At 50.0% G+C, this 25,457-nt stretch overlaps 1 protein-coding gene across 5 annotated transcripts in view; it reads right to left on the reverse strand.

Moving 5' to 3' along the window:
• DIP2C (disco interacting protein 2 homolog C) overlaps nt 1-22,795 on the reverse strand; it is a 405,817-nt gene extending 383,022 nt beyond the window's left edge. For 3 of the 5 annotated variants that reach the window (XM_054437227.2, XM_054437226.2, XM_054437225.2), the window contains exon 1: nt 22,511-22,791. In XM_054437227.2, coding sequence (XP_054293202.1) covers nt 22,511-22,595 — 85 coding nt within the window. In that variant the 5' untranslated portion in view covers nt 22,596-22,791. Of the gene's footprint in view, nt 1-22,510 lie in introns of all 5 variants that reach the window. The other 2 variants (XR_010127367.1, XM_054437228.2) reach the window with 2 other exon arrangements.
• Between the last annotated feature and the right edge of the window lie 2,662 nt (nt 22,796-25,457).

Consider the following 25,457-nt stretch of genomic DNA (forward strand, 5'->3'; position numbering starts at 1 on the left):
GCAAAAGACTCGTGGAATCCAGGCTTTCGCCGCCACGTGATGAGGCACGCGCGGACGGGGACATCGTCCTCCATCCTCCAGAACCAAACGCTCCGCGAAACCACAGCGCCAGATTCCCACACTGGAAAATCCCTGAGCAAAGACTCACGTGACTCCTCCTCAGCAGCTTTCCCAAAACAAAACACATCCATCAAACGAACCCGATGAAACATAGGAGATCGAAAGGAAAACAAGAGCCAGGCTTATCTCTCACAGGAACACTCCATAAATCTTACACTGAATTCACTCATCCTTCCACACAATCTGCTGATAAGAGGTAAATAATCAAGTGGAAATCACGCAAAGAAGCGCTTTTCCTCCCCCAGCAGACGCCGAAGTCTCTGCCGTGGCGCTGATGGGGCTCCCACGTCTCAGCGCTGGCCGGCAGCACCCTGGAAAGGCGCAGGTCCCGCAGCGCCTCCCTCCACGCGTGGCTGCGGTGGAGGCAGGAAGAGCGGCTGTGAGTTCGTGGGAAAGAAGGGCTATCTGGAATAATACGAGTCCACGTAACATATGTAATTGTGAGTTTTTGTTTTCTCCGAACTGGCCCTATTATTATTATTCCTTCAGCACCTACCGGGAAAGCGAGAAGAAAGCAAAGGGCATCACTCCCCACCCACGAAAGACTCACAACATCCCCGGAAAAGCAAACGAGGCGAACGGCTGGTCTGCGTTCAGAGCTGGTGAGGAGCAGGTAGAAGAATCCAGAGCATCCCCGCCTCCCTCCCTCGCCGCCCTCCTGCACTGATGCGAACACGGGAGGAACAGCGCGCGTGGGGAAGCCGCAGACTCCCAGAGCCCGGCCCGCTGCAGCAGAATCACCCAAGACTGAGATCCTGCGGCCTGAGTTGGGGCCGGGGAAACCAAGCCTGCAGGACTGCGGGAGCCGCCGGTTTCTGCACACAGGTAACATGGAACTGGGGGTAAGCAAAGCCACGAGGTCGGCCCGTGGCCTGTCTTCCCGTGGCCTGTCTGCGCACAGGTGTTAAAAGTTCAATAGCCGTGGTGGCAGCAGCTGAACAGGCTACCACAGGGCGCAGCTGGGGTCTGGACGTGGGCCTGGGGGTCGGAGGAAGGCACGTGTGTTGAGGCGTGTAGTCAGGGCCCGCCTACTTCCCCAGGCCTACAGGGACAGATGTAGCTCCCCAGGAAATACCAGAGGCAGCCCCCGGCCGGCAAGCTGCCCCAAGAAGCAGTGCGCCCCGCAAAATCAGAAGCAGCAAGCTCACCCCCGCCTCATCTGAAAGAGCCGAGCGCCAGGGAGAGGGCACCCACCCAGTCTCCTAATCATAACGGACATTCACAGCAACACCACGAAAAAGAAACACTACTGCTCTGACCTGGAAAAGTGAAATTTAAAACAGAAAACACACAGGTTCTAACTAAAAGGCAGACGGACCGGGTGCGGTGGTTCATGCCTGTAATCCCAACACTTTGGAAGGCCGAGGCAGGCGGATGACTTGAGGTCAGGAGTTCAAGACCAGCCTGGCCAGCATGGTGAAACCCCATCCCTACTGAAAATACAAAAACTAGCCAGACGTGGTGGCGGGTACCTGTAATCCCAGCTACTCAGGACTGGGAGGAGGCGCAGGAGGACGATGAGAGAGAGACAAGAGAGGCAGACGGCCCACGACAGGCTGAGCACAGGACCTGGCTGAGGCCTCCTGGGGAGGGGCAGAGGCAAACATGCTGCTGCTTCTAGGCTACTCGGGAGGACACAGGCTCAGAAGGGGCTGCAAGGCAGGACTCGCTGAGGAGCAGTCATGTGGATGCCTCGCCTCTCACAACGCACACACTGACAACATGCAACTCACATACAACACAACACGCACATACAACATACTCATACAACACATACAACACTGACAACACACAACGCACACACACACAACACATGCAACCTATACAACACATACCCAATATATGCAACTCACAACACAATAAGCATTTATAACACACTCATACAACACATACCAAATACATGCAACTCACAACACAACACGTACGTACAACACATACATGTATACAGCACACGTAACACATACAACACAACACGCATCTACAATGCACTCATACAGCACACGCAACACACAACTCACATAAAACATGCACATACAACACACTCATACAACACACAACACTCATACAACACACAACACATGCAACTCACAACATGCACATACAATGCACTCATACAACACAACACATACAACACACAATACATGCAACTCACAACATACACATACAACACACTCATGACACATACAACACATACAACTCATGCACAACACAACATGCACAACACAACATACAACATATATACAACACAACACTCATACAACATATATGTGTATTGCATATACATAATACATGCAACTCACAACACAACATACACATACAACACACTCATACAACACATGAAACTCACAACACAATATGCATGTACAACACACTCATACAACATACAACATATAACACATACAACATACAACACATGCAACTCAACACAAATACACGTACAAGGCACTCACACAACACACAACACTCATACAACATACAACACATGGGACTCACAAACGTACAACACACTCATACAACACACAATTCATACAACATACAATACATGCAACTCATACAACACACATACAACACTCATACAACACACAACGCTCATACAACACAACGCTCATACAACACAGCACTCATACAACATACAAAACATACAACTCACAAATACATGTACAACACATTCATACAACACATAACACTCAAACATACAATACATGCAACTCAACACAACATGCACATACAACACACATACAACCCATGCCACTCACATACAACACAACACACTCATAAAACACATTCATACAACACATAACACTCAAACATACAATACATGCAACTCAACACAACATGCACATACAACACACATACAACCCATGCCACTCACATACAACACAACACACTCATACAACACATTCATACAACACATACTGTACAGATTCTAAGTATGAAATAGAAAACATCAAAACACACACAGTTTCTAAAGTATGACAAAAGCTTTTTTCAAGAAGGTCATCCAACATCCAAACTGGTAACATGTCCTCATTTTCAGCTGCTGTTCAGATTCAAGCATCTTTATCATCCGCTCCATGAATTACAATAATACAGCATAAACCCTTTTTTCATTTTACACCCACTTTGGTGTGGGGTGCTCCAAAACAGGGGCCAGGAGCCTCAGAGTCATCCCTCGGAACAAAACACAACTCACACTCAGAGGCCAGGAAGGGAACTCGAGGGGCGACACACGCTCTCTCATCTGCAGAGCTCTGCTTCAATTACTTTACATGTAACCGCGGCTGGAACGGGGTTGGTGACGGTACAGACACGGCAAACTGGGGAGAAATTGGCAGGTGGAGAAAGATCAGCCAGAATCCAAGGAAAAATGCTGAGCATTTCCCACAAATAGTTCACACAACAGACGATAGTTGGGCTACTGAAAGTTTATTGAGAGGGGTCTTGCTCCAAAGAAAAAGTTATTTCCCAAGGTTATCAAAGACTCACAGCAGACCCCAGTCCCCAACACACCATCTGCAGAGGGCCTGTGAGTCAAAAAGAAGACAAGACAGAAGCAAGGGTGCGGATGGAGGAGAGCAAGAGGGGACCAAGAACTCGGAACCAAGTGATGGGCGGACACTGAATGCCTGACTCCAGAGTTATCGCCTCAGAAAACAAGTCCGTTTAAGGCCGTGGTAACAGTGTTAGCGCTTTCACTGAACCTGCACTCAACACTGGAGAACCTCCCTGCATTATGAAGATGAGCTGAAAAATAACATTAATTCACAATGTAGAGTGAAGATTCAGCCACAGAAAATAAAACTGATATAATCCACTACAAGTCACACTGTGTCTTTCTTTAAGACTGGTTTATGATGCAGGTAAGAGGCAGCTTGACATCTAAAATACTTAAACTGGCAAACACCTTGTTTCCCTGAATTCTCACAACCATAGCACCAGCTAGGGTAAGACCGAGTGGTTTTCAGAGCTTCCAGAACAGCAGAACAGATCAATCATAAATATGCAAAAGTGATCTGAAGACAGAATTAATATTCCACGTTTTGGCTTAAACTAGTCATGTGATTTCCAATAAGTGGGAAACATTCATACCAATGTTTATAAGAAAGTTCAATGTAAACACATAGTACAGAACACTATCTTTGTTTTGGAATTTATTTATTTAATATGACAATTTCCATTGTTTTTAGGGATTCCTGATATCGAATGTTCATCTTTATTAATGATGAGCTACCCATTTTCTGACTGAGGAAACGGAAAGTTGTCACTGCCTAACAGCAATACTCAAAAGAGCCTGTATGAAAGGAAAAGGTATATCTGTGCACACACACATACACATGTCCACACATGTACATATGCTCATACATGTACATGCATACATGTGTACACATATGCACGTGCACACACACATGCACACGTACATGCACATACACACATGCATACACACGTACACACGCACACACACACATGCATATACACGTGCACATACACACTCATACATGCACATACGCATACACACATGCACACACATGCATGTGTACACGCATACATAAGTATCATCTCAGGTACGTGGATTCAAAATTCTGATGCAAACAATAATAATCAAAAAACAGGGTAGGGTGTCAACAAGTGAGAATTGAGATGGACGTTCTGGAATGTTCCAGAGACAATACAGGGGGACGGCTGCACATCACATAAACATCTTGCCCATTTTAAATGTGACCATTCCTGCCAACATCGGCCTGGATTAAGATGATTTCATTTACATAAGGAACAGAAAATATAATACTGTTCTAATGAGATTCTCTAATCATTAGATTATTTTCACAATTTTAAGTAATCACTAAATAACTTCCTCTCAAGGGTCTAAAAATAAAAATAAGATAACAAAAGAAAGTCACAGTCCTGACAGCTTTGTCATGCAAATCACAGCTGTGAAAATAAAGCATGTTTTTGAGACTATGCCCTCCTCAAATATCCTTCATGGAATTTTGTACCAGTAATGGCTGGTAATTAAGTTAATTGTTATACCAGGTGGAAAAGTATATCATTTAGGGTATATGAAGTAAACATGTAAAGAGAAATGACCACACACACCTGAAACCAGGTCTCATTTCAAAACTGTTTGCTACCTTGGATTTGCTTAATTTACTTCATGAGGTGCCTCGGGGAGAGGAAGCATAGCTGGGATCTGCCCCGAGGCCGCTTCGGGAAGAGCTGGGTGGGTACCAAGCCCCTCAGACCGAGGGCTCCGCTACACGGCTATGACCCCATCCCTGCGGCTCCCCGAGCATGTGTCTCTGTGTGTCACGCAAACCCCTGCCACACAGGGGACACATGCCACATGCCTGACACAGGCTCAGCACACAGGGAGCGATCAGTAAGTGGTGACTAGAGAGAAGCGACGGCCTCCAGCATGGACGGACAAAACAGGCCACAGGCTCACAGACAGAGGAAACACCACAGACGCAGGGACGGAGGAAACGTCATAGACGCAGGGACGGAGGAAACAGGCCACAGACGCAGGGACGGAGGAAACAGGCCACAGACGCACGGACGGAGGAAACAAGCCACAGACGCAGGGACGGAGGAAACGTCATAGACGCACGGACGGAGGAAACGTCATAGACGCAGGGACGGAGGAAACAGGCCACAGACGCAGGGACGGAGGAAACAGGCCACAGACGCAGGGACGGAGGAAACAGGCCACAGACGCACGGACGGAGGAAACAGGCCACAGACGCACGGACGGAGGAAACGTCATAGACGCACGGACGGAGGAAACAAGCCACAGACGCAGGGACGGAGGAAACAGGCCACAGACGCAGGGACGGAGGAAACAGGCCACAGACGCACGGACGGAGGAAACAGGCCACAGACGCACGGACGGAGGAAACAGGCCACAGACGCAGGGACGGAGGAAACAGGCCACAGACGCACGGACGGAGGAAACAGGCCACAGACGCACGGACGGAGGAAACACCACAGACGCACGGACGGAGGAAACACCACAGACGCACGGACGGAGGAAACAGGCCACAGACGCACGGACGGAGGAAACAGGCCACAGACGCACGGACGGAGGAAACAGGCCACAGACGCACGCACGCCAGTGTGGAACATTGGACAGGAACGTCCCAGCCATGCACCGTCCACTCCCACTAGGGACTCCCCACCCCAGAGCACCCGGGATGGCTGTGGAGCTCCTGCCACCCACCCCAGAGGCGAAGCTGGGGAGCCAGAGATGAGCAGGTTCACGTCCATCAAACGCGGCTGCAATCCCTGTAATAATTGGAGGACACCATTAAACAGAAGGGCACTTCACTTGGAATAAAAGCACTCTGTATAAAAGAACTAAAGATTGGCTGGCGACCGCTTAGAAACCGTCACAATCATTCTTGTGAGGGACGGCGAAGCTTCAAGAGTGGTCACTTTTCCTGTAGAAACGCCACAGAGGTGATTCCTGGAACTCATTTAGAATATTTCTTTCCCAGAAACCACACAACCAAGAATTTAATAGTGCCGTCTCTTGACCAGAAAGATGAAGATTTCTGATGAAACTAAACCCTATCCAGCCTCCTGATTCTAGAAGGTGCTATACAGAAAAGCTAACTCAGAGGGGTTGCATTTCTTTTGTCATCCATGACACACATTAAAAAAATTTAAATGTACAAAAAATGTAGGAATTGTACAGTGAATACCCATGTAGCTACCCCCTGGATCACAGATTAGATTTTAAATGTGAAGTTCTAAAGGTTCCCAGCTAAGGAAATGTGCAGTATAAGCCTCTACCTGGTTAGAACCAAGGGGAATGGAATGAGCTTTCCCCGGCCTTGCTGCTCAGCTGGGAGGGGCTGCCACAGCTCAGCCACCTCACCCCAGAGCACTCAGGATGGCTGTGGAGCTCCTGCCGCCCACCCCAGAAGTGAGGCTGGATCCCCAATCTTGGTGTTAAGAGGGAGCCCAGCCTTTAGAAGCCACGTGGTCTATACTTGAATAGAAAATGTTCCAGGAAACCAAAGATTCCAATGCCTGCAATGAATTCCTAACCATTTGAAACCCAGTCTCCTCATCTGTACAAAGAGAGCAATGCTGTCTCCTGGGAAAGCATTTCAGAAGGACGAAAAAGGATCCACATGAGAGCAGCTGAAAACTACAAGACACCCTGCAATTATAAGATTTTTTCTATATCTTTGTTTCAAGGAATGTCAGCATTCTAAATATTGCTCTTCATCCCACATCACCTTTCAGGAGCAAATCATAACAATCAAAACTATCAGCAGAATCCCTACCAGCTCAGTCGCTGTGTGCTGCTTCTCCCTGCATGAGAATTCCTGCAGAAGATGGGTCCATCCAAGAATGGCTCCCTGCCATCATGTGCCCATACTCCTTCCCAGGGAGCTATTCCTGTACTCATGGGGCATGGGAAACCTGTATAACGCCACCAGAACGTCCTTGTTTGACTTACACACTTCCCAGAAGGGCTGATTTTATCCAGAATCCTAACTGTGTCAAACACTAAACCTAACCAATCATCAAGAAAACAAGGAAATGCAAGGCCATCTCCTGCCCCAGGTGCATGGCTACTAGGGGAGAAACAGAAAACGAGACATGAAAGGAAACTTTTAAGATATTCAGACCATCACTGGAGGATTCCAGGAACCCGTTACAGATCATTGCTCTTCGTAATAACAGGAAAGAAATTCTAAAATTCCAATAGGCATGGTGAGTCCCTCACTTGTATGGAAATCAAAATAATAATCCATCACTATCTTCAAAGAGACAAAAGAAAAACTCTACTTCCTTTTCATATTAATTTGTGTACAAGTAACTAAGTGACAAAATCTTAATGTCTGGACTGTGATATCAATAGCAAAATAACCCCAAGCACCCCAATTAAAAGATATAGACTGGCTGAGTGGATTTAAAAAAAGAAAAACCAACTATATGCTGCCTACAAAAAACTCACTTCAGCTGTAAAGACACATATAGACTAAACATGAAGGATGGAAAAACATGTTCCACATTAATGGAAATCAAAAGTGAGCAAGAGTAGCTATATTTATTTCAGATTAATCACAATTTAAGTCAAAAACTGTAAAAAGGAGACAAAAAGGTAATTATATAATGATAAAGAGATCAACACAGCAAGAGGACATAACAATTACGAATATATGTGCACCCAACAACAAAGCACCCAGATATATAAAGCGAATATTAGTAGATCTAAATAGAGAGAGAGGCCGGGCATGTTGCCTCACACCTATAATCCCAGCACTTTGGGGGGCGGAGGCAGGTGGATCACCTGAGGTCAGGAGCTCAAGACCAGCCTGGCGGTCTTAGTAAAGCCCTGTCTCTACTAAATACAAAAAATTAGCCAAGCATGGTGACACATGCCTGCAATCCCAGCCACTTGGGAGGCTGAGGCAGGAGAATCACTTGAACTCGGGAGGTGGAGGTTGCAATGAGTCAAGATTGCACCACTGCACTCCAGCCTAGGCAACAAGAGTGAAACTCCATCTCAAATATATACATATATATATATTTAGAGAGAGAGAGAGAGACAGAGAGACACCAACACACCAATAGTAGGGGCTTCAAAACCCTACTGTCAGCACTGCAGATCATCTAGACAGAAAATAACAAAATATTGAATTTAAAGTACAGTATAGACCAAATGGACCTAACAGACATTTACAGCACATTTCATCCAACAGATACAAAATGCACATTCTTCTCCTTAGCACATGGAACATTCTCTAGAATCAACCACATGCTAGGCTACAAAATAAGTCTCAATACATTTTTTTAAAATTGAAATCACATCTAGGATATTCTCAGACTGTAACAGAATAAAGCTATAAATCAACAACAAGAACTTTCAAAACTGTATAAATACATAGAAATTAAACAATATGCCCTTGAATACCCAATGGGTCAATGAAGAAATTAAGAAGGAAATTTAAAAATTTATTGAAACAAATGAAAACAGAAACACAACATATCAAAGCCTATGGTATAGAGCAAAAGCAGTATTAAGAGGAAAGTTTATAGCAATAAACTCCTACATTAAAAAAATAGATTTAAAATAAACAACCTAACAATGAACTGCAATGAGCTAGAAGAGCAAGAACAAATCAAATCCAAAAGTGGTAGGAGAAAAGAAATAACAAAGATCAAAGAGGAACTAAATTAAACTAAAAAATACAAAAGATGGGAAAAAATGTTGGTTTTTTGAAAAGACAAATAAAATAGACAAACCATTAGCTACAGTAAGAAAAAAAAAGAAATCCCAAATAAGTAAAATTAGAAACAGAAAAGGAGAATTACAATTGATACCACAGAAATACAAGGGCTCATTAGAGACTATTATGAACAACTATATGTCAACAGATTGGAAAACCTAGAGGAAATCGATAGATTCCTGGACACATACAACCTACCAAGACGGAACCAAGAAGAAACGGAAATCCTAAACAGACCAATAATGAGTAACATGTATAATGACTAAGTAATAATAAAAAGTCTCCCAACAAAGAAAACCCCAGGACTAGGTGGCTTCACAGCTGAATTATACAAATTTTTATTTCAATTCTTCTCAAACTATTCCAAAAATATTGAAGAGGAGGGAATTCTGCCAAGTTCATTCTTCGAGGCCCGCATTACCCTGAAACCAAAATAAGACAAGGACACAACAAAAAGAGAAAACTATAGGTCAATATCCCTGCTGAACACAGATGCAAAAATCCTCAACGAAATACTAACAAACTGAATCCAACAGCAAATCAAAAAGATTATACCACGATCAAGTGGGATTTATCCCAGGATGCAAGGATGGCTCAACAAACACAAATCAATAAACACGCTACATCACATCAACAGAATTAAGGACAAAAACCATAGGATCATTTCAATAGATACAGAAAAAGCATTAGATAAAATTCAACGCTGCTTCATGATAAAAACTCTCAACAAACTAGGCACTGAAGGAAACATACCTCAACACAATAACGGTCATATGTGACAAACCCACAGCTAACATAATACTGAACGGGGAAACACTAAGCTTTTTCTCTGAGATCTGTAACAAGACAAGGACGCCCACTTGTACCACTCCTATTCAACATAGTACTGAAAGTCCTAGTCAAGACCAATCAGGCAAGAGAAAGAAATCAAGGGCACCCAAAGTGGAAAGGAGGAACTCTAATTGTCTGTTTTCAGACAATATGCTCTTATATATTAAAAAAAAAAAAGACTCCAGCAAAAATCTCTTTGAACTGCTAAACAAATTCAGTAAACTTACAGAATACAAAATCAACATATAAAAATCAGTAGCATTTCTATAGACCAACAATGAGCCAGTGGAAAAGGAAATCAAGAAAGCAATCCCATTTAGCTACAAAAATATAAAATAAAAATAAAAATACCTCAGAAGAAATCTAACCAAGAGGGTTAAAGATCTCTATGAGGAAAATGATATTCTACCCTCTGAGGATAGAATAGTGGATTCTAGAGACAGGAAAGGGTGGCGGGAAGGGAGAAAGGGAGAGGTTGGCTAATGGATACAAAATTACATCTAGATAGGAAAAATAAGGTTTAGTGTTCTATAGCCTTGGAGGGTGACTATAGTTTACAATTTATTGTATATTTTCAAGCAGCTAGAAGAGAGGATTTTGAAGATTCCCAGCATTAAGAAACAACAAATGTTTGAGATGATGGACATGCTAATTACCCTGATTTGCTAATTACACATGATAAACATGTATTGAAATATCACACTGTATCCCATAGATATGTACTAGAATGTGTCCATTAAAAAGAATAATTATTAAAAACCCAAGTTTTCTCATTTGTCCTATGTCAGTGTTGTGGTCCATTGGTGGAGACCTAGCAATTTGCAAATAAGACTATAGTCACTTAATCTGAAAGCAAATGAATCACCACAAAACTACCACTGGTACCAAGTCTTGTTTCTAGAATTTCCTGCCCACAGCACTGCCACAGTCACTGTGGGCAGGAAAGACACACTAGCCACCAAGTTTCAACCCCAGCACAATTGAAGCCTTTATCTCTCTGGTTTGGAATAGGTGTGTGTTCATAACTTACATTTACTCCAACTGCTCCCTTGCTTAAATAGCTCCTTAAGGATGACTTCCTGTTACTAAATCCCAACAGCTTCTGAGCATCCATTATATTCTCCAAAGTAAATAAAAAGAGAAAATGTGTTGAAAGCCTGATAATGCTCACTTAAGAATCCAGCATGATGTACTGCTTGAAATGGCCACTCCACCTTGTTCCTTTATGTTACTTTTAAAATAGTCCCAGTTATTATACATAATTGAAGCCATAATTTCTGCAATACCATTAAGTCCACAAAGGATGGGGCCAGAGGACTTCAAAGTCTGTCCCTGATTTTTTTATTTAAAAAGGAAAGCTTATGAGAGTAGGTAATGAAAATAAGTATTCACACAACTCGGAACAGCGGATGGTGAAACATAAAGCCCCAGCCTGGCACAGGTGTCCGGCCAGTGAGGGTGGAGACACAGACTCATACAGTCCCCACAATCCCGCAGAAGTGCCACAGACAGGTGGGTGGCCTGAGACAGAGCCAGGCTCCGAATTCCAGGAGCTGTCTGGCTCAAGTGTACCCCGCATGGTCCACAGTGCACGAGGATGCTCCACGTCACCGGTCCTGGTGCAGAGCACAAAAATGCCCGTGTCACGAGCCCCCGCTGCAGAGCATAGCCCGAAGGTGCCAGCCCAGCCTCCTGCACACACTGGCCACCAGGGCACTGCCCTCCAGAAAGGAGGACCTCAGAGGTTGTTGCAGGGTGAGGACCTGCTCTTCATCATCCCCGAGCAGCAGGGAAAGTCCCAGCAGACAATTGAGGAGCCCCTACAGGTGGCTCTGGAACTCTGAGTCGAAGTTCAAAGATGTCCCCAGATACACAAGACTCAAACCTAAAACGGGCCGTTCTTCCAGATATGCCCAGACTGGAACCTATATAGGCCATCCTTCCCAGCTTTCCTCTGGAAAAGCAGGCTTAAAAGAGTACCGACTAAAAGGGGCCACCAGAAAGAGACAAGTCCTATCTTTAAAAAAAGAAAGAATTTTTTTGAAAAAGAGGCACTGAGGCTCTGACCCATCTGAGCACAGAGTACGTGCTTGGCAGCATCTGTCAGAGCAGAGGAAGCACATACGTGCTCTCCATACCCTGTGCTCGGCACCCGTCCTCCCCGCACCCAAGCTCCCCACACCCGTGCTCCCCGCGCCCATCCTCCCCGTGCCCGTGCTCCCCGCACCCATCCTCCCCGCACCCGTCCTCCCTGTGCCCATGCTCCACACACCCGTGCTCCCCGCACCCGTCCTCCCCGCGCCCGTCCTCCCCGCACCCATGCTCCCCGCGCCCGTCCTCCCCGCGCCCGTGCTCCCCGCGCCCGTCCTCCCCGTGCCCGTGCTCCCCGCACCCGTGCTCCCCGCGCCCGTGCTCCCCGCACCCGTCCTCCCCGCGCCCATCCTCCCCGCGCCCGTGCTCCCCGCGCCCGTGCTCCCCGCGCACATCCTCCCCGCGCCCGTGCTCCCCGCACCCGTCCTCCCCACGCCTGTGCTCCCCACGCTCGTGCTCCCCGCACCCGTCCTGCCCGTGCCCATGCTCCCTGCATCCGTCCTCCCCGCGCCCATCTGTGCTCCCCGCGCCCATGCTCCCCACACCCATCCTCCCCGCACCCATGCTCCCTGCATCCGTCCTCCCCGTGCCCATCTGTGCTCCCCATGCCCGTGCTCCCCACATCCGTGCTCCCTGCACTGCGTTCCCTGCACCCATGTCTGCTCCTCGAGCTCTCTTCCACAGATTTCCTCTGTACGCCCTTCTTGATAGTCACTGTCACCTCGAATCACCTGGATAAATGGAGGTAAAGAAAATAAATGGAGGACCACGTTGGAGGACAGAGTGGAAGCGGCTATTTACCAAGCAGGGCTGTGAGATGAGCACATCTGATCCACATTAATCCTGACAGTAAGTTTATTAGCCCCGTTCAACAGCTGGGGACACTGAGGTGGGGAGGGATGGGCTTGCTTACCCTGGACGATGCTGACAGTGTGGGCCCAGCTGGGTCCCACAGCAACCAGGAGGAGGCTCCTGAGCAGGCAGGCACAGAGGTGCAGCTCAGAGAACGCTTGGGACCCTGGCACAGACTCCTCAGGAAGGAAACAGAGAAAGGCCCACAGAGACTCAAGCAGCACAGAAGAAGGTCACCCACAAGTTAAAAATAGATGTTTGTGCTTTACCGTCCCAGCATGCTAAAAATCCAACCCACTCACACGCACGGCCTGACATGAGCCCAGCCTCCTGCAGCACTGGGCCAAGCGAGAGATGCACCTGCCCCTCTCCCAACAATGGCAGGCTCGGCAGCTGCTCTTCAATGTACTTGACACCCTTCCACGAGGATTAAGCTACACTGTCCGCACTGGGTAAGTTTAATCCCGACACAGCTAACCGTGTCGATCTGCAGTGCAACAAACAACCTGCTTAGGATGATTCTATCACTGACAAAGACCCTGAATCTCCCAGCAAAGCCTAGTGACATTTCTGTTTTCATTTCAGGTAAACTGGCCCACACGGTCTAGTTTACCTGCTGATAATTCCTTGGAAAGACCATCAGGGGAGATCCACACTATTTTCAGCTTTATAGGGATCTGAATTTCCATTTGATGAGAAAGGGAATGGGGAAATAAAACAAGGATTCAAAACAGATTGTTTTGAATTGTTTTGCCTGTGTGCTTCCTGGGAGTGGTAAAGACAGGAACTGCCGCTCTGTGTCAGGCGACGGAGTAATAGAGACAATGGCACCAACTCCTGAGACAGAGGACCTGACACATGGTGCAGCCACCACCTGCGGCCACAGAAATTCCAGGGAATGCAGACCCTCAGTCACATGGTACAGCCACCATCTATGGCCACAGAAATTCCGAGGAATGCAGACCCTCAGTCGCATGGTGCAGCCACCACCTATGGCCACAGAAATTCCAGGGAATGCAGACCCTCAGTTACATGGTACAGCCACCACCTGTAGCCACAGAAATTCCAGGGAACACAGACCCTCAGTCACATGGTACAGCCACCATCTATGGCCACGGATATTCTAGGGAACGCAGACCCCAGTCCCATGGTGCAGCCACCACCTATGGCCACAGAAATTCCAGGGAATGCAGACCCTCAGTTACATGGTACAGCCACCACCTGTAGCCACAGAAATTCCAGGGAACACAGACCCTCAGTCACATGGTACAGCCACCATCTATGGCCACGGATATTCTGGGGAATGCAGACCCCAGTCCCATGGTGCAGCCACCACCTGCGGCCACGGAAATTCCAGGGAACGCAGGCCCCAGTCTCTAAAGTGTTATTTGTTTTATGAACTTCACTGCAGTGATTGTGGAAGAGTTTCTCTCTGTGCAGAGCTCAGTATCCAGAAGGGAAGTCGGCCCCAGGAACGCCTTCCTCCTCTTCAGAGCTCAGGGCCCAGGGCTGACGCCCTTGGGAGAGGTCCCTGTTCGGCAACTGTGCCTGTGGAGGGTCCCCCAACACTCACCGTGTATCTCCTAGGAGCAGCGGCTGCAACAGGGACCCAGAGACCAAGCCTCTGCTCAGGCAACAGTGAGCTGATGGCCTTCCACTCTAAGTTCCAACTGCACGGAGTGTGTATTCCATGAATGCTTGTTAAATGAATGATTCATATAATAAGGTCTTCTGCGCTGACCTTTGCTGGTCTGCTGACCGTGGGCTTCAGAGCATAGACCTCATTCCTGGAGCAACCAGCTCTTCCCAGAGCGACGGCTATTGGAGGACAAAGGCCAGGGCTTCTTCCTGCAGCAACGTGCTCAGGACCCTGCGCTGGGCACGCTGGGGCCTCTCCAGCAGAAGATCCCCAGCCCTGACCTTGCAAACACCAATGAACCCCAGGGGAGCCCCAACTGCTCAAAATCAAGTAAATGTCCATTGTGATTTAGCCTCAACTTTAGAAGGAAGGGCAGATTGCCACCTCCCTCCTCAAACTAGGGACCATAAATCGATACAAGGCCTTAACTGAGGCTCTGCCTTAAATACTGCTAAAACTACCAGCCAAACACCCAAATTTACATTAGAGTTAAAGGAAAAAAAAAACTAAACCAAACACCTGTAAGAAACGGTCAGGTAAACTGTGATACATCAACCCAAAGATTAAACATTAAAACGATGAAGTAGCAAGATATTAAAAGAATACAAACTCTATCTACATCATGGCCCAAGGGTTCTAAAATTACACAGAGACAAAGACTGGAATGGAAGGGGGATATGTTTACAGATAAATTTTTTATTTTTTAATTTTTAATGGTATATTACTTCTCTAATATATGATTTGACTAACCAGATAATTCAGCAAAAAAAAAATTAATTATGCCTATAGATAAATATGTAAAGAATCCCTCTCTCTGATGCCAATGGAATTACTTTGGGTCTGGCCCACAGTCTTCAATCTTTTAATTAAGACACAAAAACCATCTTCCAAGCTATTAGCAAAACAAAAAATGATTTAAAACCAGGAGCCCAGAAGAAAAGACCCACCATCAATCACAGCATCTCTCCACGCCTCTCTACCCTGGACAGTGTTCTTTCTTTCCCTATTTTCATACCTACTGCACAAAGCACTTAGTAAAAAAATTATCTCAATTCATGAGTCGCACAGCACAAAGGGCCGACGTCGCTACCAAAATGTCCCGCAGCCCAAAAACGAAGCAGCAACCCCCAGCGAAGGGAAAACGAGAGGCTGCTGGTTGTAATTGTAAATCTCACAACTCAATGTCTTAGCACTTTCCTGCCTTGCTGGTTTCAAGGGCTTATTAAAATTAACTCCCCTACTGGATATCGAAGAAAGAAAGCAGGACGGTTTTGCAGGCTCCGAAGAGGCAGAGCCCTCGTTCCGCGTCTTTCTGCCCACAGCAGCTGGGTTTACCAATTAGCCTCCCTTAAAGGGTACTGTTTATGATCATCACGAACAAATGGATGCAATTACTTCTTTTGAGATGTAGCAAGTTTTTGGCCCTCAGCAGAAAAAAAAAAAACAGGGCACTGGCACAATAGTCATAAACTCTGCGTGGCACACACACAGAAGGAAGATTAAAGCCCTGGAGGTGGAGGCGTTCAGAAAGGGAAGGTGGAAGCAGGAAGGACGCCCACGGGAGAGAGTGGTCAGAAACCGACCACGTCACCAAAGGGCGCCGTAGACGTTCCAGAGGACAAAATGCCCATCTTTCCAGGGTAAACACCCATTTGCCAAACTCAGCCAGTGACGGCAAGCAGGAGTTTGCTTTTTTTAAGGCGTCTGAGTAACGATGAGAAGAGCAAGAAATGAGCGTAATAATGGGACTGACGGGGCCCTGGGCTGGTGACTCAGCCAATGTGCACAGCATCAAAACCCAGGTTCCTCAATGCGCTCCCTCTGCAGTTCAGGAGAGCGCTACAACTCACCCCATAAATCACTGCTTAAAAAAATCAGTTCTAAAAAAAGAGACGACCCATTTGAAAGCAGCTGGGAGGAGGAAGACAGAGAGTGACTCACAGAATCCAACCGCTTGTAGCCTCAGAACCATAACAAGAATATGAAACTAGCGAGTCCAGTGTGAGGCAGAACAGAGATGTCATCACGGCTCTCAGGAGGCTGAGCGGGAAGCGCGTGGCTCGGGCCCCTAATGGCGCCTGGAGCAGCCTACGGGCCTGTGCCCTTCGTGTGGGTTCACTTCCCTAGCTTCCTGGCTAAATTTGATGTACAGCATTTATTTGCCAAGAAAAGACCATTCAAATCAAACTATTGTCATAACTCTGAAGGACTCTTAACATTCCAGTCCACACGTTCAAAAGCCCACACATAGCAGTGCTGCCACTGTGCAGGTCACAATGTTTTCAATGCATCTTGAACGTAACCAGTAATGATGTTTTCAATTTATCATGCAGGTAGCCATCTCATTCAGGATACTTAAATATCTGTGACGACTTGATACTTAGTTATCTGTGACTTTCAGATATATGTAACAACGCTACCTGGCCAAGAAGACTTCACCCTCCTGAACCCACTGACCCTCCCGCCCTCCTCCCAGTTACAACAAACTGTCCGTGAGGCTCAATGAAGCTCGGCTTTTGCACATTTGTTTTTCAGAGTAAACTATTTCTTTTCAATGAAAATAATGTGTACAGAGTCCTCAGGGCCTTCTCTTAGGCTCTGGAAAGTGGCCCCCAGGTCAGCTCTTACACAGGCGTGTGACTTCCTCACTGTGCAGGGTGGAACCTCCAAGAAATGCACAGGGCTAGGGGTGCCAGGGGCAGAACTCCATTCGAAAGCCACAAATGTCTGTGACCTTGTGCCAAGTGCTCTGAAAAAGCCACCCCCAAAACCTACCAACCTCCCACTGGGCCGTCATTTTAGGATCCCCTCTTTGGCGACAGCAACATGCAGGCTGTGTGAAGACCATGTCTCTGTACTTGACACGTATTCATATGTGCTAATAGTAACACACACAGCCAGGCATGGTGGCTCACACCTGTAATCCCAACACGTTGGGAGGCTGAGGCAGGGGGATCGCCTGAGGTCAGGAGTTCGAGACCAGCCTGGCCAACATGGTGAAACCCCATCTCTACTAAAAATACAAAAAATTAGCCGGGCATGGTGGCAGGTGCCTGTAGTCCCAGCTACTTGAGAGGCTGAGGCAGGAGAATCACTTGAACCCAGGAGGCGAAGGTTGCAGTTAGCCGAGATTGCACCACTGCACCCCAACCTGGGCAACAAGAGTGAAACTTTGTCTCAAAAACAAACAAACAAACAAACAAAATATATATATATAAACACAGGCACACAGGTCCCTCAACCAACACAGGAAGACCTGGCACATGCGCGAGCCTTCACCTCCCTCCACGAGCAGGTTCTTCCCCTGCTGAGAAAACACTAGGCTGCACTACTGTGGAGCATAACTGATCGCTGAAGGAATCGGCTACATGAATTAGCAGAGCAGAGCATGGAGGATGGAGTCAGTGGGCATGGAACACGCTGACAATTACCAAAGCCACAGAGTGCAAAGCATGGCACCTATTTTTCAAAACTTCTCTTCTGCCAAAAACCAACAATTTTTGCAGGCTATATTACGAGTTCTATCAAAATAATTCAGCGCCTCCTAAACAAATGGGAAAGAGCTCCTTCTGAAGTATGCACTGCCCAAAAAGATCAGTGACCAGTCAACAGAGACACTTACTTCTTAATTTGAATCAACAGCTAAATGCAATCTTTTTTAAAATAATAATAATAATAATAAGACATGAGGCCGGGCACAGTGGCTCATACCTGTAATCCCAGCACTTTGGGAGGTCGAGGCGGGCAGATCACCTGAGGTAAAGAGTTCGAGACCAGCCTGGCCAACATGAGGAAACCCCATCTCTACAAACGTACAAAAATTAGCCGGGTATTGTGGCAGGCACCTGTAATCCCAGCTACTCAAGAGGCTGAGGCATGAGAACCACTTGAACTCAGGAGGCGGAGGTTGCAGTGAGTTGAGCTCATACCACTGCACTCCAGCATGGGAGACTGAGTGAGACCCTGTCTCAAAAATTAAAAAATAAATAAGACATGAGTTTGTCTTTATGGGGAAGTTTTCTGCTTCCGCTCCAATTTGTTTGGCAATTCCATGTAAAGTATCAGTTATTAATGAAATTATTTTTAGGCCCTTTAAAGCCACAAAAAAGAATACCCAATTATAAAGGGCAAAAATGTAGGGAAGAGAAAGGAGAAGAAAATATTCTGGGGAAAGGAGTATGAGAAAGCAGCCACCACAGCCCTCTCATTCCTTGACCCTCCCCAGAATGGGGCTCCAGATCACCTGGAGGCCTCCCCACCCTCATGGCCTCCTTACCTGCGGGGCCTCCCCACCCGCACAGCCTCCCCACCTGCACAGCCTCCTCACCCACACAGCCTCCCCACCCGCACAGCCTCCCCACCTGCACAGCCTCCTGACCCGTGTGGCCTCCTCACCCACACAGCCTCCCCACCCGCACAGCCTCCCCACCTGCACAGCCTCCTGACCCGTGTGGCCTCCCCACCCGCACGGCCTCCCCACCCGCACAGCCTCCCCACCCGCACAGCCTCCTGACCCGTGTGGCCTCCCGACCCGCATGGCCTCCCCACCCGCACGGCCTCCCCACCCGCACGGCCTCCTCACCCGCACGGCCTCCCCACCTGCACAGCCTCCCCACCCGCACAGCCTCCTGACCCGTGTGGCCTCCCCACCCGCACAGCCTCCCCACCCGCACGGCCTCCTTACCTGCGTGGCCTCCTCCCTGGCTCACACTCAGACCCAAGTATGTGAGGAGATGACTCCCCTGGCCCCACACCCTGAATGTAACCCCACATGGATTGGAGGCCATCAGCTCCCACAGAGGGCTGCCCAGCACTTCTCCCTACAGAGAGCCCTTGTGTTTTGCTGGCCGCGTGCTCTGTGGTGTGAGCTGGCCTCACCTTCCCCTGTGAGGGGCATCAGGTGGCACGGGGCAGGGACGGGCAGTGGAAGAAGGATGGAGCCCTTGGCCCGCAGCAGGAAGTGCCCCTGCAGCCCCGCAAAGCAGGACACCAGCAGTGCATGTAAGGGCGCCCCAGCAGAACTGGACCAGGGTCTAGAAACCTACACAACACATGACCCATGCAGGCTGGCAGTCCACGCAGGAACCTCAGGGGAATGCTCTACTCTTTCCTTCAGTCTATGTTATGTGCTTAAAACGGAACTTTTTCCATCCTCCTCTGTAGGAAATGAGTACTGGAAATTCCACATATGTTTCTATAATATTTTCTGATATTTTAATAAAATGATGACAACCAACTTAAAGAATTCTCTCCACTTGAATTTTGATTGAAGATGGGAAATAATTCAGCATTAACAGCTGTTTTCAGCTTTCACTCTGAAAGCAGATATGTTGAGGAATTTTTGAAGTCCAATAACATAAAGAAACACAGATTTTTGATCCTTCAATTCTTGGATTTCTATTAAGCAATACTGGAAAACAAGTTGATTCATCTAAGCCCGTAAAACTGTTTTATGTGGTTATGAGACAGAGAATTCCAAATGACCTTACAGCACTACCCCCATAAACTCAACCTGGGCAAACCCACACTTCACAGCAAAGTTAAAGACCATCCAGCGAACAGATGAGGCAGTGGGGCCAGCACAGGCCGGAGGGTGCAGAGAGGCTGAATAGAGCCACGGAGCAACCCTCTCACCCTTTCTTCTTAAATGTGTAGCTCAGATCTCAGCAAGATTCATGTGGAAGGAAAAAACATAATTAGGCTTCCTGCATGCAAACACACACACCCCTTTCTCTGCCTGGTCTCTCAATAAGAAACTCATTAAGCCCTTTTTAAAAAACCTGTACAGATGCAAGGTGTTCACGGGGAATTCGGCTGAGCACACCTTCGTCGAAAGTGGCTTTGCCATTGTCTGGGCAGCAAGACAGTATCACTCACCCTCCAAGAGCAACTGACAGGCAAGTGTCATCACCTCAAAAGGCCACAATGCCCAACACAGGACACCCGTTCCCAGCGACATCCCAGACTCTGGGAACAAATGTGGGTCCAACTTCTGGGCTGGCAGTGGGTGGGGGAGCCTCAGATGGGGCTCGCCCTGCTGAGCTCAGGGGCGCAACGCTCTGCTGACATGGATGGGGCACTGACACTTTACGTCAGTGTGATGCAGGCAGCACAGAAGTCTCTGTCCTGAGACAGCGAACACGGCAGGTGCTGCAGGCAGGGGTGCACCTGGGCCGAGACGTGAGCCAGGAAACCTACCCAAGGCTGACACAATCAGATAACCAGGGTGGGCCTTTTGCAAATGATACTCTCCTTACCCACCAAACCAGCGGTCTGCACTGCACAATTTACTTACCAGTTTACATCCGAACCCTGCACATGGCATCTCTCGCCTCCTAGCCATGCCCTCCTCATCCTCAGCTCTTCAGGAGGGCAGCAGCCAAGCCCACAGGCCTGGAAGATTCTGTCCTTCCCCCCCCAACCCCGCACTGTGTCACGTTACAGGACACTGACACACCTCGCGGAACCCCACATCTGAAACTGAAAAACAGGACCATTTCCCGTCCCCAGAAGTCTGGAAAGGCAGTTGGCTGCACACCATGGCCCCTGCTCACTCCCTTCTTTGCCCTGAAAGTGTTAAAAAGGAAAACAAAGTCAACACCAGCTCCTCCCTGCTGGTGAAAATTGGCACGAATGAGTTTACTTTCTGGCTGCCGGCCCTCACAAAACCGTTACCCAAAAAAAGTTCACCATGCTAAACTGCTCCAAATATAAATGTGAGACGCGCCGGCCCACCCCCACCCCACCCCACGTTACAGGAATGGCCTGACCAGGATGAGCCCGGAGACGGCTAAATACACATCAAACATTTCAGATTTGGGAACTTCAGTGGTTTTGGGGAAAAGACCTGGCAAAGCCTGATCTGAAACTTATGACAGTTGAGCACATGATCTCCGCCATGAAGAGCAAATAAGAGGCGTACACAACCCTCCATGAGACCGCGGTGGCTGATCTGCCACAAACCCTCCTACGACAGGACCAGGACGGCAAGGCCGGAGCCCGGCCCGGGGGGAGGTTGACGATTCTGCCCAGCCCTCCCCGCGCAGCGCCCGCGAACAATGGGGGTGGGATCCCCCGGGCCGCGCCAGGACCGCTGCACGGCCTGAGCCACCAGAGATCGAACCCGGGGTCCAACGACAAGTTTCGCATTGAAATCAGGCCGGGCGTTCCAGGCCGAACCCCCAGCGAGGAGGTGGCGCGCACCGCGCTGCTGCACCAAGGACGCCGCGGCTCCAGCGCAGAGCGCACGGGAAGGCCGATCCCGCCGGGCCCGCTGCATCCTGCGTCCCCGCGCGGCGCCCAGGCCCCACAGACACCCCCAGGGCGCGGGGAGATCGCGGCCCCACAAACATCCCAGGGCGCGGGGGATCGCGGCCCCACAAACACCCCCAGAGCGCGGGGGGATCCCAGGCCCCACAGACACCCCCAGAGCGCGGGGGAATCGCGGCCCCACAAACCTCCCCAGGGCGCGGGGGATCACGGCCCCACAAACGTCCCCAGAGCGCGGGGGATCGCGGCCTCACAAACGTCCCCAGAGCGCGGGGGATCGCGGCCTCACAAACGTCCCTAGGGCGCGGGGTCTGGGGGTCCGGGGGACGCGCACGCTCCGGGCTGGGGTCGCACCTCCCCCTCCGGGCCCGGCCCCGGCCCCGCCGCAGGCCCCGCGCCCCCAGCCCTCCGCGCGCGGCCCTCCCCAGTGACAGCGCGGCCCGGCCCGGGGCGGGGGCCCGGTTACCTTCCGACAGCTCCAGCTCCAGCTCGGCCAGGCGCGCCCGCACCTCCAGGGGCAGCGCCATGCCCTCCAGGCTGCGGTCCGCCATGCTCCGCGGGCGCCGCGCCCCGCACGGCCTCCTCTTTGTTCGCAGGCGGAGGTCTCGGCGGCTCCTCGCGCCCGGCGGAACCGCACCGAGGAGGAGGCGGCGGCGCGGGCGCGGGAGGCGGGCGGCGGGCGCGCAGGGACCTCCCTCCCCTCGGCGCGTCCTCAGCGCGGCCCCGCCACGGCCGCCTCGCGCGCCCCCGCGCCCCACGGGCCCCGGCCCGCCCCGCGCGCGCTCGGCCCCTCCCCGCAGGCGCTGCGGACCCGGCCCTGCTGCTCCCGGCCCTGCTGCTCTGGGCCCCGGCCCGGCGGGAGCGTCTCTGCGCGCGCGCGTCACGGGGCCGCGGGGGCGAGGCGCGCGCGGGGGACGCGAGGACGCGCAGGAGCGGGAGCGCGCGGGGGGCGCGCGCGGGGGGGGGCGCACGGCCGCGTCGGCGAAGCGCGCGCTCCCGGGGGCGCGCTCGGGGGCGGGTTGGGGGCGCGGAGCCCGCGGGGCGGGGCGGGGCGGGGCGGTCTTGTCTGTCCTGGGCTCTGCGCGTCCAGCGGAGCCTGCGGGCCCGGCCCCAGAGCCTAGTCCACCCGGCTCCCTGCGAAAATCACGTCCTGGAGCCGCAGCTTGACGTCTGCGCGAAAACTCGCGGTGCCCCGGGTCTTGGAGGGCTGGTTTTTCCTAATGAACATTTTAAGAGGCGGAGACGGAGCGCTAGGCTGGAAGTTTCGAATGCAGCGACCAGCAGATGACCTTGAGCGACTCTGAGCCTTTGCCTGGAGGGTCAGTGTCCCCATCTGTGAAAAGGGGATGGGAGGACAAGGTTGGGTCACCTAATCTCCAAATGCCAGGTGGGCCCGAAAAGCCTGGCTCCAGCCCTCCCGGGACAGGCTGCAGGCCCCAGGGTTCCCACCCTCCTCCTTGCGGGGCCATCAGCTCCCAGCCTCAGTGCCACCTGGGCGAGGCTGAAGCCCCGTCTGTGCCTCTAGTCCTGACCATCTGGGGAGGCCCTCGCATCTCCAACTGTCCACTGAGCAAACTTCCCTGGAAGCCCCTAGACACCCCAAACGCCACAAACCCTAAATGAAGCCAGCTGCTTCCAGTGACACTTAGTATCTACCAGCTTCTCAGAACTGCCCCCGTTGTCTTCATCATCTTCTTCCTCTGTCTCCACACATCCTCCCCAGTCTGTTGCACAAAGCCCCGACCACCTGGCCTCCTTTTCATCGTTGTACCCCCTCTTCCCAGCCCGGCCCCTCCCTTAGGCCCAGAGCTTCCTAAAGACCTCCTCGCCTCTCCGTCCTCCACGGGACACTGGCCAGCGCTGGCTCCCTGAGGCCCAGCTGCACTCACTCCCCTTTCAGAGTGGGCCGCAGGAACACAGGTCCCTCCCCCCACCCCCTACCCCCTGCCCCCACCCCCCTATCCCCCAACCCCTTCACCCCGCTTCAACCGGAGCCCCTACCGGCCGGGGCCCACCTGCATGGCAGCCTTGCGGCCTCCACACTCTGGCTCCTGCAGACAACGCGGCTGACCCGCAGCACCTCTGCTCCCGGCCTCCACCCCGGAGAGCCTGCCCCTTCTCTGCCCCTGCCACCCACAGCCATTCCTGACCCCAGATCCAGAACAATCTCTCTCCTTTCTCTTCCTGCACCGGCCACTTCCCGCCCTCATCACGTTTGACCTTTTTTTATCTTCTCTGTATTCTTTGTGAGTGTAAGCGCCTGGAGGACAGAGCCCATGCCTCACCAACCTTTGCCCTTCCCATGGATCTGGCAGTGGCGGCAACCGCCAGAGGTGTGTGCATTTCCTGTAGGGATCGGTCCTTTCAGTGGGGAATTGTGAGAATGACATTCGACGATGAGCTGGGAAACAGGAACCCCGAAATCCGTGTGCTTCCTGCGCCGAGCCTGTGCCTCCGCCGAGCCTGTGCCTCCGCCTGGTGTGCGCCGTGGGTTTGTCCTTCACTCAAGACTGCGTTCAATGCAACAGACACAGGTGGCACAAGCTTGTGGCCCCACCATCATCTCTCCCCTTTGCATGATAAAGAGACCGACCAGCAATGCAGGGGCCGTGGGGAAGATCCCACACAGCCCCTACACGTCACAGATAAAAGTCCTTAGAGACAGAAAGGGGAGCAGAACCAGGATTCAAACCCCAGTCTCCAAAGCAAAGCCCTGAGTTCATTTATTATAGCAAAGATGCACTGTGCATTCCAAGCAATAAATGGTGTCAAGTCCATTTAGGGCAGTATAATGTCGGAATAAAAAATATATATTCCCGGGCCAGGCACGGTGGCTCACACCTGTAATCCCAACACTTTGGGAGGTGGAGGCAGGTGGATCATGAGGTCAGGAGTTCAAGAGCAGCCTAGCCAATATGGTGAAACCCCATCTCTACTGAAAACTACAAAAAATTAGCCAGGCATGGTGGCACGTGCCTGTAGTCCCAGCTACTCAGGAGGCTGAGGCAGGAGGATTGCTTGAACCCGGGAGGTGGAGGTTTCAGTGAACTGAGATCGCACCACTGCACTCCAGCCTAGGTGACAGAGCGAGATTCAGTCTCAAAAAATGTATATATATATGTATATATATATAAAATATATATATGTATATATGTATATATATATTATATATATGTATATATGTATATATATACACATATATGTATATATATGTATATATGTGTATATATATATGTGTGTGTGTATATATATATATATATATATATATATATATGGGCAGATGGGCCTTAATCATTTGCATATGATCCTATGACTGATGTTGGTTGCAAAGAAAACTTGTAATTTGCATTAAACACATCGATTGTAAACTCAGATTTTGAGCTGATGGTTCCTTTCAGCAGGACTTTGTGCAC

This window comes from Pongo pygmaeus, chromosome 8 (assembly GCF_028885625.2).
Source record: "Pongo pygmaeus isolate AG05252 chromosome 8, NHGRI_mPonPyg2-v2.0_pri, whole genome shotgun sequence".
Taxonomy (NCBI): Eukaryota; Metazoa; Chordata; class Mammalia; order Primates; family Hominidae; genus Pongo; species Pongo pygmaeus.